This window comes from Cotesia typhae, unplaced genomic scaffold (assembly GCF_013202065.1).
Source record: "Cotesia typhae breed Kobodo isofemale line unplaced genomic scaffold, CoteBio_Ctyphae contig_22, whole genome shotgun sequence".
Lineage (NCBI taxonomy): Eukaryota > Metazoa > Arthropoda > Insecta > Hymenoptera > Braconidae > Cotesia > Cotesia typhae.
Window position 1 is genome coordinate 7038095 of NW_027423728.1, and position 12504 is coordinate 7050598.

The 12504-nt window shown below is 35.5% G+C and overlaps 1 protein-coding gene across 9 annotated transcripts in view; it reads right to left on the reverse strand.

The window, feature by feature from the left end:
* LOC141524188 (uncharacterized) overlaps nucleotides 1-12039 on the reverse strand; it is a 26962-nt gene extending 14923 nt beyond the window's left edge. For 5 of the 9 annotated variants that reach the window (XM_074237895.1, XM_074237894.1, XM_074237892.1 and 2 more), the window contains exons 1-13: nucleotides 11912-12039; nucleotides 10556-10739; nucleotides 10281-10476; nucleotides 9929-10099; nucleotides 6166-9860; nucleotides 5907-6036; nucleotides 5589-5806; nucleotides 5393-5517; nucleotides 3569-4588; nucleotides 2054-2189; nucleotides 1880-1980; nucleotides 680-1733; nucleotides 64-600 (exon numbers count right to left, since the gene is read on the reverse strand). In XM_074237895.1, coding sequence (XP_074093996.1) covers nucleotides 64-600; nucleotides 680-1733; nucleotides 1880-1980; nucleotides 2054-2189; nucleotides 3569-4588; nucleotides 5393-5517; nucleotides 5589-5806; nucleotides 5907-6036; nucleotides 6166-9860; nucleotides 9929-10099; nucleotides 10281-10476; nucleotides 10556-10712 — 7540 coding nt within the window. In that variant the 5' untranslated portion in view covers nucleotides 10713-10739; nucleotides 11912-12039. Of the gene's footprint in view, nucleotides 1-63; nucleotides 601-679; nucleotides 1734-1879; nucleotides 1981-2053; nucleotides 2190-3568; nucleotides 4589-5392; nucleotides 5518-5588; nucleotides 5807-5906; nucleotides 6037-6165; nucleotides 9861-9928; nucleotides 10100-10280; nucleotides 10477-10555; nucleotides 10740-11012; nucleotides 11028-11911 lie in introns of those variants that run through there. The other 4 variants (XM_074237893.1, XM_074237896.1, XM_074237890.1 and 1 more) reach the window with 4 other exon arrangements.
* Between the last annotated feature and the right edge of the window lie 465 nt (nucleotides 12040-12504).

A 12504-nucleotide genomic window follows, 5' to 3' on the forward strand; every position in this document is an offset into this window, starting at 1 on the left:
TATTATTATTATTATTAATAATAAAATATATTTAAAATATTAATATAAAAAAATAAAGTTTACCAAGAAGCTCATCATCATCATCAGCCAAGTCCCCTAATATTGCACCAACGCCCTCGACCTCTACCATAGGAGCTCCTTCTTGTTCGAGTTTCTCCAATTCTGCAGTGACGTTATCAGGAATTTCCGAAGCCTCAGACGACGTACCAGTGTTGTCATTGACAGTCGTTTGCATCAAACCTGGTCTTGGTATCGTTTGAGCGTTCATCATTCTTACACTAGCGCTTATATCCTGTCCAGTTCTTATTACACGCTGTACCATGTTTTGCTGATTGTGTACATGACTGGGATCGGGAAACCGTGGCTGTCCTGGTTGTTGTTGTTGCTGTTGCTGAGGTGAGGGTTGCTGTGAAGGTTGAGACTGTTGAAGAATATCATACTGCTCTTGTGGATTTCTAGGAGCTGTCATTCGCTGTTGAAGTACCTGTTGTTGCTGCTGCTGAGGTGGCGCTTGAAAATGTTGTTGAGGAATTCCACCAGGCACTTGTGGTCGCTGTAGAAGCATTCTTGTACGTGGATCTATACTTTGTAATCTAGCATCTGTTTTTAATAAATACATTTTTATAATTAATTTTTATTAATAAAAATAAATAAATAAAATAAATGATGATAAACTTACCAGGAGTATTTCTTATAAATACATTTAATTGAATAGGCATTCGCGGCCTAATACCCGGAGGCAAAGGATGTCTAAAAGTACCCTCAACATTATTAGCAGTCGGCTGTGCATGCTGAGGAATTTGTACATGAGTAGGTTCAAATTGTTGCTGTTGTTGTTGTTGTTGCTGCTGCTGTTGCTGCTGATGCTGTTGTTGTTGTTGTTGTTGTTGTTGTTGTTGTTGTTGTTGTTGTTGTTGTTGTTGTTGTTGTTGTTGTTGTTGTTGTTGTTGTTGTTGTTGTTGTTGTTGTTGTTGTTGTTGTTGTTGTTGTTGTACATCAGCAGCAGCTGGATTTGTATCTGGAGTCCAGGTGTTTCCAGGCATGCCATCAGTTTTTTTACGAAATTGAGACCGCTGGAGTAAGTCCCTCAGCTGCTGATTAACCTCAGACTGTTGGTTGAAAACTTCTGAGGTGGGCAGGACTACCTCTTGCTGACGCAGTTCAGGCCGTGGTGAGGAATAACTCGGCGCCGGGGAAGGTGTAGGAGGTTGATTGCTATAAGGATCGGGAGTACGTGATGGAGCATACACGTGGGTGGATGAGCGGGGAGTAGGGGGATTAAAGAGAGCACGCGGGGTGCCTGGAGACTGGGAAAATACGTCGTTGCGAGGCGATGTCGCATAAGTAGGAGTACCTGGCATAAGCGGACGAGGTGTCTGGTTGCCTGCTGAAGTAAATGCTTCTGCAGGATTCTCAAATCGTTGGAAATGTTCGGGTCCTCCTGCTGAAACTGCAACGTGACTTGACGCTGGAGATTGTGGGTAGTCGTGAGGAGACTGTGGTGCTTGAGGGGAAAATGGCGACGGAGGCTGCGGGAAATTTGTCGCCAATCCTGGACGTACTGCTACCGAAACTGGACGCGCTGATGGGACACACTGTTGGTTTGGTAATCTCGGCATCACTTGATGAGGACTCTGAGGCGCGTTGCCACGAATAACTTTCATCGGTGGGGTGGCAAATGTCGCGCGAGATCCCGGTGATGGAGACGCCATTGGTCCAAGATGATTTCCGTCCTTTAGATAATTAAATTATTATTATTATTATTATTATTATTATTATTATTAGTATAAATTGATGAAGATTATTTTTCATTGTAAAAAAAAAAATTTAATTGTTTAATTATAAATATTAAATATAATTTCATATAAATTACAATTACCTGAGCAGTTGATACTTGTAATTGCGTAGTCAATCCTGTATTATTGTCTGCATTTAGTTGAACTCCATCATCGCTAATTTGTCGCTGTACTCTTGCCATTGCTGGGAAAATAAATAAATAAATTAATAATTATTTTTATAAATTAAATTAAATATAATAATATATTAATAATACCGGTTATACGTTGATCATGAATAACTTGCTGTTGAAGTTGATGCTGCTGCTGTCTATATTGTTGCAATTGCTTCCAAGCACGTTCTTGTTCGGCCTCTTTAGTTGTACGATCTCGATTAGCAAGTCGATCTTGCTCCTGTTAAAAATATTTAAATTAAAAACCAAATATTTAAAATTATCCTGTAATTATTGCACCTCTTTAATAATAACTATTATTGATTTGAGGAACAATAATACAGATTTATTATAAACATCTGTGATTAATATATGAAGGCGTCGATTACAATCAGCCAAAATTATATTTATATATACACCAACAACCTGAGCATTCACAAGTTTAAATAAAAGAAAATAACAATATCTAATGATAGATACAACGTTGTGTTATTTAATTTATCATTTGATTAAATAAATTCCTACATACGTTTTGATAAAATAGTTTTAGAAATTATTTTTTCATGTGCATTTTGTACGACAGAAAGTATCCAGTCACCGTTCATAATTAGATAATAAGTTGTAATAATAATAAATTATAAAATAATTGAAACACCCAACACATACACACTTACATTCAAATTTTTTTATGTACAAACAATGGTCTACTATTATTATTTTTTTTTTTTTTTTGGCCTGTAATTATACAATACGTGCAAAATTGTGTAATTAATTATCGAGTAAAAAGTGATTTTTCAAATATAAAGTCGTAGATAGTAATTTTAAGCAACTAATAGTCTAATAGAGTAGAATAAAATTAATAAAACCAAAGCGTAGGTTATCTATCGACGTTCATATTGACAATTAAATACAATTCTACTTTTACCCAATCAACGAAAATACAGTAAGCAAAAATAATTATTAGTAATTGTTTGGAAAATAAAAAAAAAAAAATTAAAAAAAGGTACTGGGTAACGGCAATGGATATTTTGAAACAGTGAGGAATTTTTAGGAGTGGGTTGTGCTAAAGGGTATCATCATGCCACATTTTTAATATTTATACACGTTGTCATTCACGGGGGAAAAATATCTATTTAATAAAAATAAACAAAAAAAAAAAAAAAAAAGAACTAAAAAATCTAACATATATCGAATGGGCCTGTGAGATGCAATTTAACTCCATCATTCCAAATGAAGAAATTTTATACTTTTGTTTTTTCTGTTTTTAAAATAAATTACTAATGAAAAACTAAGAGCGAAAATATTTTCCAAGCGATTAAAATTTTTTATATAATTACAATTAATTATTGTTTATTAAAAATTATTACTTGAAATAAAAAATCAAATTTTTTAAAATATGAAATTAATCGCTTGTAATTTTTTTCTCTTTACAGAACATTGACAAAAAAGATTTGATACTGAAAATTGAATACTAAATTGAAACAAATATAAAAAATCGTATTTAAGTATAAAAAAACTAAAAAATCGATTTGATATACAAATATATAAATAAATAATATATAAATAAATATATATTTGTATTGTACAAGACAAGACACTATAGGCGCATTGTAGGCTCACCATGACCGGGGTCTGTACAGGTACAGTGTGAATAATTGCAGTGGGTGGCGGATCGTAGTGCTCCTGGCTGAGGGAAGGGAGGGTGCGCATTATTTCAGACGGGGTGAGCACTCTAATCTGATGATCTACCGAGGATAATTGTCGAACAGTGCCAGCCACCACGATTGCACCTGCAGTTCCACTGGGGGACTGAGAAACAACAACACTTGGACTATTAACAATAGTAGTAATATTATTGCTATTAGTAATGTTGTTGTTGTTGTTACTACTACCACTACTACTACTACTATTATTGTTGTTGTTATTATTATTATTATTATTATTATTATTACTACTATTAATAGTAGGAGTAGTAGTATGAGCTGTAGACACCGGGCGTAGTTGTTGCTGGTGCAAATTCGCTGAAGAAAGTTGTCCCTCGGTGATGATCGTATTGCAGAAAGAGACAGCCGGTGTCGTGCAAATAGTAGCCGTGGTGGCAGGCGACTGTGGTAAACATTTTGCTGAAGAGTTATTGGACTCTTGGTGCGATAAATTGCTAATATAATTATTAATTGAATTGACAGAGCTGGGCCGTGGTGATGAGGAAGAGCTGGTTGAGGTGGGGGATGGACTGGGTGAGGTAGATGTTAGCTGTCTTGACATCGGGCCCTGTCCCTGTACCGCACACACCTCCGCTAGATGACCAACTACTACAGCAGTGGATGAACTTGATCCTGATACTGCTGCTGGTGTTGACGACGTTGCTACGATGATTCCACCCGTCACGTTTGTTGACAAAACTGAGGAAGCTCCGGCTGATATAACTCCTACTGACACTGATGATGATACTGCTGATGGCTTGTCTTGCTGGGAGTTGTCATGATTTATTACAGATGACAAAAGACCTATTTGGTTCTGACCAGTACCCATTGGTACTACTGGAGACACTTGCCCAGCAGCCATCGTTGTGGTGACGGGTTTGGTGGTGTTGGTGTTGGTCGGTGAGCTTGTTGCAGTGACTGGGATCGTGCTTGGTATCTGTCGGTTCAACGGGTGCCACACGTTCACACACTTTTGTATTTTAGATTTTTTTTTTTTTTTTTTTTTTTAAACATTAGACATAACTAATTTAACTAATGTAACTTAAATTTCTTAAGAAAACTTTTTTTTTTTTTTTTTTTTTTTTTTCTATTATTTATTCATCAATGGCTTTGTTATCGACTATCTCTGTCTTTATTTTTATATTTTTAAATAAAATAATTGTTAAAGTTACAAGGTAAGTTAGATACTTCAAGGGATGACAGAGGATTAGGCTAACAGGCTCAATGCTTATGGCAAATAACAATTGTCTAGTGGTCCAAATATTTCAATAATGGGGACACACAAATCGTCTACTAGTAACTGGTAAATTGAATTTAAATAAAAATTTTGATTTGTAAATTTAAATATTTACATTATTGTTAATAAATAATTAAATAAGAAAGCTAAATCCTAATTAAATTACATCTATAATGATAATTGTTTTTTATATATGTATATTTATTATAACGTTAATTAAAATACCAGTTACTAATGACGACTAATACTAGACGTAACACAAAAAAAATTAATGGAAAAACAAAATAAATTTTATATTCGAGCTGTTAGTTCAACTCAGGGATTAGCACAAGAAAACTTCTAAAAATGATTAAACGTTATCAACTAAAAACGCAGGTTTGTAAAAAAAAAAAAAATTGAGATTCATGTATGAAATTGAATAAATTATTAAATGAATGATTGAAAAATTGAGTTATTGAACCTTTATGAGTCTAAATATTTACATATGTTAACAAATTGACTCACCTGTTGCGTTTTTCTCATACGATTAGTCGCTCTGTTGTCACGAGCTTGTGACAAGTAAGGCTGTCTTGTTTCATTTGGCAAAGAGCGCCATTTTTTCAGTATTTGTTTCAATCTTTCATTCCAAACTGTTGAAAACAAATTATTATTACAGTAAAATACAATAGATTATTGTAAAAATAATAAAATAAATAATAACCTGGAAATTCAATTTTCCAATCTGGATGATTAAGATTTGCATAAAGTATAGCTGAGCTTGTAGCATTGGGACCCAGTAATTCATCTTTTTCAAGCTTTTGACTGTTATTACGCTGATTGTTAGAGATAGACGTGTTTATTGAACAACTGGGACCTTCTTCTTCAGGATTGACCCATGGGCTTGGTGGCTCAGAAAATGCTGGACTAAATTGAGGGCTACTGTAAATAATAAATATTAGTTAAATACTTTTTCTTTAACTGAATAATAAAATCCATAATATTTTTTTTTTTTAATAATAATATTATATATTTAACGTACTTGCTGTATTCAGAATGATAAGGTGATGGTGGTGGAAAACTCAACGGTGAATTTAAGGTAGTTTGTCCAACAGTTGGGAGTGATACAGGTGGTACTTGAGGTCTTGCAAGTGGTAAACCAGTTTGCATACCTGTAAAACATGAATAAAATTAAGTAAAGATAATAACTAAGAAAGAACCGAAAAAAAAAAAAAAAAAAAAAATCATCAATCTATTGAAATAAAAAATAAACAAATAACGTAATAAAAATAAATTCTTACCAGGATGTGGTGAGAGCGATACCAGTGGTGTTGGTGTCGAAGGCGTATGAACTGTTTGATTTTGCAGTGGAAAGACTGATGACTCTTGTGACTCTTGAGATTCATCGGTCAATACACTTTTTAGCATATCCTCGACATCTTTGCTTGCCATATTAGGCAAATTGGTATCATCTGGTACCATAGACTCGACTAAATTAAAATGCGGACTGCCAAGTATATCATTAAATTCACTAGGACCTGGTGGGTCTTCCAGTTCATTTAGCGCAACACCTGCTTTAACGAGTTCCTCATCTGGCTCATTCATTATCGTATTAACTAATTCATTATCAACAAAATCAGACGATATAGGCAGTATATCACCCAACGCATCGGTATCACTGGCATTATCATCATCAATACTACGGCTAGTACCATCGTCCTCACGTTTTATTATATTTTGTTTAATTCCTGCAGCAGCAGCTGTTGCTACTGTATTACTACCACTACTATTACTACTACTACTATTATTATTATTATTATTATTATTGATGATATTATTATTACTATTATTAATATTAGTAATATTATTACTATTACTATTATTATTTATCGGTAACTTTTGTTCCTCATTATTAATATCATTTCTATCATTACTATTATTATCATATTTATTAGCTTGATTATTAACTTGTTCAATAGCCTTGATCTCATCTTGGGACAATTGAATAGTATCAGTATTACCGGATGTATTTTTTTCACTATCCGAATCACTGCTGCTCTTCAAGTCTTTGTCTTTGGTGAGATCCATAAGATTTTTGCCGAAAAATGCCTCCTGCATGTAAGGAGGAAACGATTCCGACAGTTTAGTCTTTGGTTTTTTGCGGAGTGTTTTTTTACGCGGTTTCCCGTCAATACTGCCACTAGTGACACCAATATTAACACCAACACCAACACCAACACCAACACCACCATTAATCGATGATGATTGTTTGCTGTCTCCAGCAAGCTGTTTATCTGTTTCACATTCCTCATCTTTATCTTTACGTGTCCCGCGATTACGTGGTACAAAACCCCCGATCCCTAATTTTTGCAAATTACGCTGACGTTTACGCTTTAAAATAGGTACACCATTCTCAGAAGTACATACAGTGTAACCTTCTGGTGGTGGTTGATCACGCATTGGCCAAGGCATACCGTCTTTTAATATCTCACCGGGTTCCTCTTTTATATCAATCATTTCCATTTTAGAATCTCGATTATCCTCCAAAGAATTGTCAAGACTATTACCGGCAACAACAGAATCGATTGTCGCCATAATATCAGCATCTTTGTCCAATACCGGCAGTACTTTTCGCCGTTTTTTACGCGTCTGTTGATGTTCTATAGTAAGTGATTTAATGTGATTCATTCCAGTTTCAGATAAATACACGCCGTCAATCAGATGACACATTGGTGATTTATAGTGCTCTGGACTGCGAACTATTGGCGGTGATAATCTTGGATGGTATTTATTTGGCTGTAATTTAGGTTGATTGCACAATTGATGAGGCGGTGGTTCATCACGAGGACGACAAATAATACAGTGATAACCGGCTTGAGCACACTTTTCAGCATCTGCTTCGGTCATTATGTGATCGCAGGAACAGTGAAGCCACCTAGAACATACTACACACTGTATTATTAAATCTCCCTCGGTGTAAGTTTCCTGGCATGAGGCACAAGATGAATGGGACGCGCATGGTCCACATTGGGTGAAATTTTTCTGCCAAATACTATTAAAGCCAGGATCTCCGGAGCCGCATATTTGACAAACGGCACAAGATTTACATTTCCATGTACCGTAAGGCACATTTTCCATTGGCGGATCCAGACAATCCGTATGATAACTTATGTCACAATCATCACATAATATAAGTTTATCTTCACGGTCTCTTAGACCGCATTTTTCACATACAGTACAGTCTAAACAACGCCACCCACGTTGTAATATTACTTTAGTAACTTTAACATTAACACAGTAAGGATGATAACATTGACCGCACTGGGCACAGGCAATTAAACATCCCTCAGTGTCAGTACCAATTGCACCACACATAACACAAATATCTTGAGTTAAGACAAATTTATCTTTAGCTGAACACAAAACAAGCCTATTTTCAACACCTGGTTCTTCTTCTTTGTTGTAAGAGTCTGAAATTGGACGTTGAAGACCGACTCCCGGTGCTCCAAATATCCCTCGCATTTTGGCTTTAGGGCCGCGTTTTCGACCAAATTCATTCATTTTTTGTCGCTTTTGATAGCCAAACTTTCCGACACCTTTGGGCCGGCCAATGACACCTTGCAAACTCAATCGTTTTTTAGCCACCTTTGACGCACAAAATGGTTTTCCCTTTCCAAGGCCGATTGAAATATGAGCCTCGTCACCACCCTGATAATCAAATTCTGATGAATCACCATCTCCATACAAACTTTCTTGAGAAGCGGTCAAGCTTGAATCTCCTGTATAGTCATCATAATCTTTTCGTTTGACTATCGCCATACCCTTGCAGGCCAAACAAACGTACTCGTAGTCTGGTTTAGTGTCCTTGCGATGTTGATAAGTCACTGGGTCAGCCTCGCCGTCACAACCGCTGTGGACGAATCTTTTGCAAACAGTACACTGTACCATTTCTCTATAACCAGCAGCACGATACGCTTTATTGCAAAGCGGGCATGAATAACCTTTATTACGTTGCTGATAACATGAATCGCAAACAGTGTAATGGCTGTGCCAACGTGAGGACAAACCAGCACCAGGTGTACGAGAACCACAATCAGTACACACACGACAACACTTGCATTTCCAACCACATCGAGGCACAGAAGTAACAACAGGACGTAAACAGCCAGGATGATACGCCTTATGGCAATGCTCACATCCCATAAATTTAGACATCTCTGTTTCTGACTGACGACACACTTGACACACACGGCATACAGTGCACTGCCAGCCAGCTCTTACATTAGGGTTTATCGTGATTCCTAAACAATGACCGTGATAATGAGAGCCACAAACTGAACACATAACCAAGCTAGCGATATCCTCCATTTTATAACACGAAACACAAATCGCGTCGCTGTTTTCTAGTAAAATAGACACTTGCCCAAGATGTTGGTTACAGAATAGCTTGAAGATTTTCATATCTTGAAAGCAGCCCGAGGCTGCAGCACAGGGCAAGTGAAATGTACGATTGCACGTTTGTACTCGGCATGGAATACTTGCTCCATAATGAGCGCAATAAGCGCATCGACGTAATGATGATTGTACTAATATCGGGCTTATACGCTCCGTTATCAACTCTCGATTTTGAATTGACCACATTGCGCAAAAGGTGTGAACATAATAGTAACCTGTTGACTCAAACAGTGCTGTTAACTCGGGCTTGTCTGAGTAACCGACTATTGATAGCTCCTCAACTGGTTCTGTAAAATTAGTAAGACTAGGATTTCTGCATTTAGCTAGGCTCTTTTGACGACGACAAGTCACTGCGCCGCCTCCCATTAACCCGCGAGGGCTTTTATCACCGGTGGAAGACACGTCCATAAGGTCTGCTGTTTCAACGTGGTTAACCGCATTCTCTGGGGTGAAATCTTCAGGACAAGACATTCGAACCAATTCGCCCTGTCCTAGTTGACTTCTTTCCCCTAAATTGCAAAATGCACATACTTTCCTCGGCCTGAAAATTAAAATAAATTTTTTTGATTAATTTATTTATTTATTTTTTTTTTTTTTTAATTTATTTACCATTGCTCTGGGAAATACGGAGGCTCTTCAGGTGCCGGCATCATTCCGACTCCTGAAGACTCACCATCCATACCAGAATCATCGGTAAGTCGCAATGGACTCTGTGACTCTGAATGAGTGTCATCATCTTTACTTTTTGTTCTACGAAGTGTTCCCCTGGAATAACCCAACCTATAAATAAATATTTAATTATTTTTTTTTTTCAATTTATATTTAATGTTTAAAAATATTTTTCCAATTTAAATAACATGAAAAATATTAATTTAATAAAAATAATTAAGTTACTATTTTTTTTTTTTAATTTTTATTTCAAAGTAGCAATTAAAAAAAAAAAATATTATTAATCACTGACCCTTTGCCTCTAGTTGAACCTCTACTAAAATGTCGACGAGAACCCCCACCACGCATGGACCCAAGAGGTCTTTCTTTTCTCGGTCTACCAGGACCTCTCCTGATGTTTGTCAGAGGTTTCCCGCCAGGAAATGGAAACTTTTGATAACGCAGTGGGTTATGAAAGGCTTCATCAGGAGTAACTGAAATCATTAATCCTGTTAATTAAATTTGATTATTTATTTTTTATAAAAAGTAAAAAATAAAGTAATAAAAAAATAATAAAATTATAATTACCATTTCCTGGAGTGGATGATGCTCCAATAAATGGATCCATGTTCATGTTTGCTGGTGATACAGAAATTCCCGATGTCTCCTCGTCATCATCATCACCATCAGATGCATCATCGAGTTCCATTTCCTCCTCACCTTCAAGACGTTCCTCATCATCCATGGTCCGTATGTGGACTCTTAGCTATTTCTAATCACCAAAAATATACAATATTAATTTAAACGCCAATAGAAAAAAATTTATTTTTATTTTTGAGGTTGAGATTTTGTTGGTAAACTCGAAGCAGGTTAGTAAATTATATTTTAACACTTCAAAATAATTTTACACATCACAAATTTTCAGTAAAAAACACTTTATGTTTAGTGTTTTTGTTTAAAAAGACAATTAAATATTAAAAAATACACGCATACTTATATATAATAATAATAGTACACATATAGATTTATATATGTAGATACATACACTTGTGTATAACAAAGATATTTAATTTAATTGTTTTAAACATCCCCTCAGTAGAATTGCATGACAAAAAAATATCCAACAGTCACGATTTTTCCGCCATCAACAAGTACAATCTTCAGGAAACGAGAAGCAAAAATTACAGCCCAAAAAAAAAAAAAAAAAAAAAAAAAAAAAAAACTCCAACTCAAAAACAATAACCGGCGACATTTAATTAATACTTTAAACAATAACAATGATAAAAATAATAAATAATGAAATATTTACAATTTTATAAAATATATAATATAATCTAGGATATAAATTAGATCGAGAATAAAATGAGTAGACTTGGTGAAGTCGCGGGCAGGATGGCGTGCCGCTCGTTCCGTTTCGACTTACTCGGGGGCAGAAGAGGCTCACACGAGTAATACACTCTTGTACTCAGCGTTTTACACACGCACACATGTATGTATACCCCAACACAAGAATAAACCACCGACGTGGGCACTCTCAGAACTTGTACTGACGGAAACCGAGGGCGTCGACTCCCGGGTGAAAAAAAAAGTAAATCCACCCGCGCTTATTCAGTTTCACAAAAATAAATATTAATAAATTTTAATAAAAATAATAATTAAATGCCTTACTTATTAATTTTTTGGTTAAATATCAACATTAATGTTAGATAATGCGACAACAGTAAACGCCATTGCTATGTCAGGGTTTGTAGGCTATAAACACACACATCGGGATATTTATGTGTGTGAATATACGTATACACAAACACATCAACACTTGGTACCCTGTCTGGGCGCTCACGAGCCGCGAGAGTTCAAGGCAACACACACACACACATACATCCCAACATAAATTTTAATATTTATTGTCTAAATCACTCGTTATTTGTTAGTCGCACAACGTACCTCTGTGATTAGATTGATTTTGGTAGTGATACCATTGCGCTTTTATATCCAATTTTTCCGGGCGCCATGGTTAATTTTTCACTGTTAAACCGAGTAAACATCTTGCAGGCAACCGAAAAAAATGTCACAAGCATCTACTGAAACGGAGAGAAAGAGTAACTAGAAATTAAATTACTAAAGTCACGGTCGGAGGTAGATGCCACCACCTAGGAACTTCCCGGTCATCTTTAAGATCATTATTAAAAGAGAGAGATATTCTTTTTATTTTATTATTTTTTATTTATTAATATCAACTTTTTATCTCTTTATTTTTTTATAATATTAATCAATAGTAATTATTCTCTCTATTAATGCTAAAATCAATTTTTTAATTCAGTTAAATAACTTTTTAATCCGTAAAATATAATGCTTCAATGAAGCGCGGGAAATAAGGATAGAAAATTAATCTAACGGAAATCAACGCAACACTAGCGCTGAAATTACCAGTTCTCAAGCGGTCATGGCATGCAACAAATAATTTTGCCGTCAGGAGCGCTGCAGTTCACCTTAATTTTAGCGCCAAATTTAATTAAAAATTTTTTTTTTCACCTAAA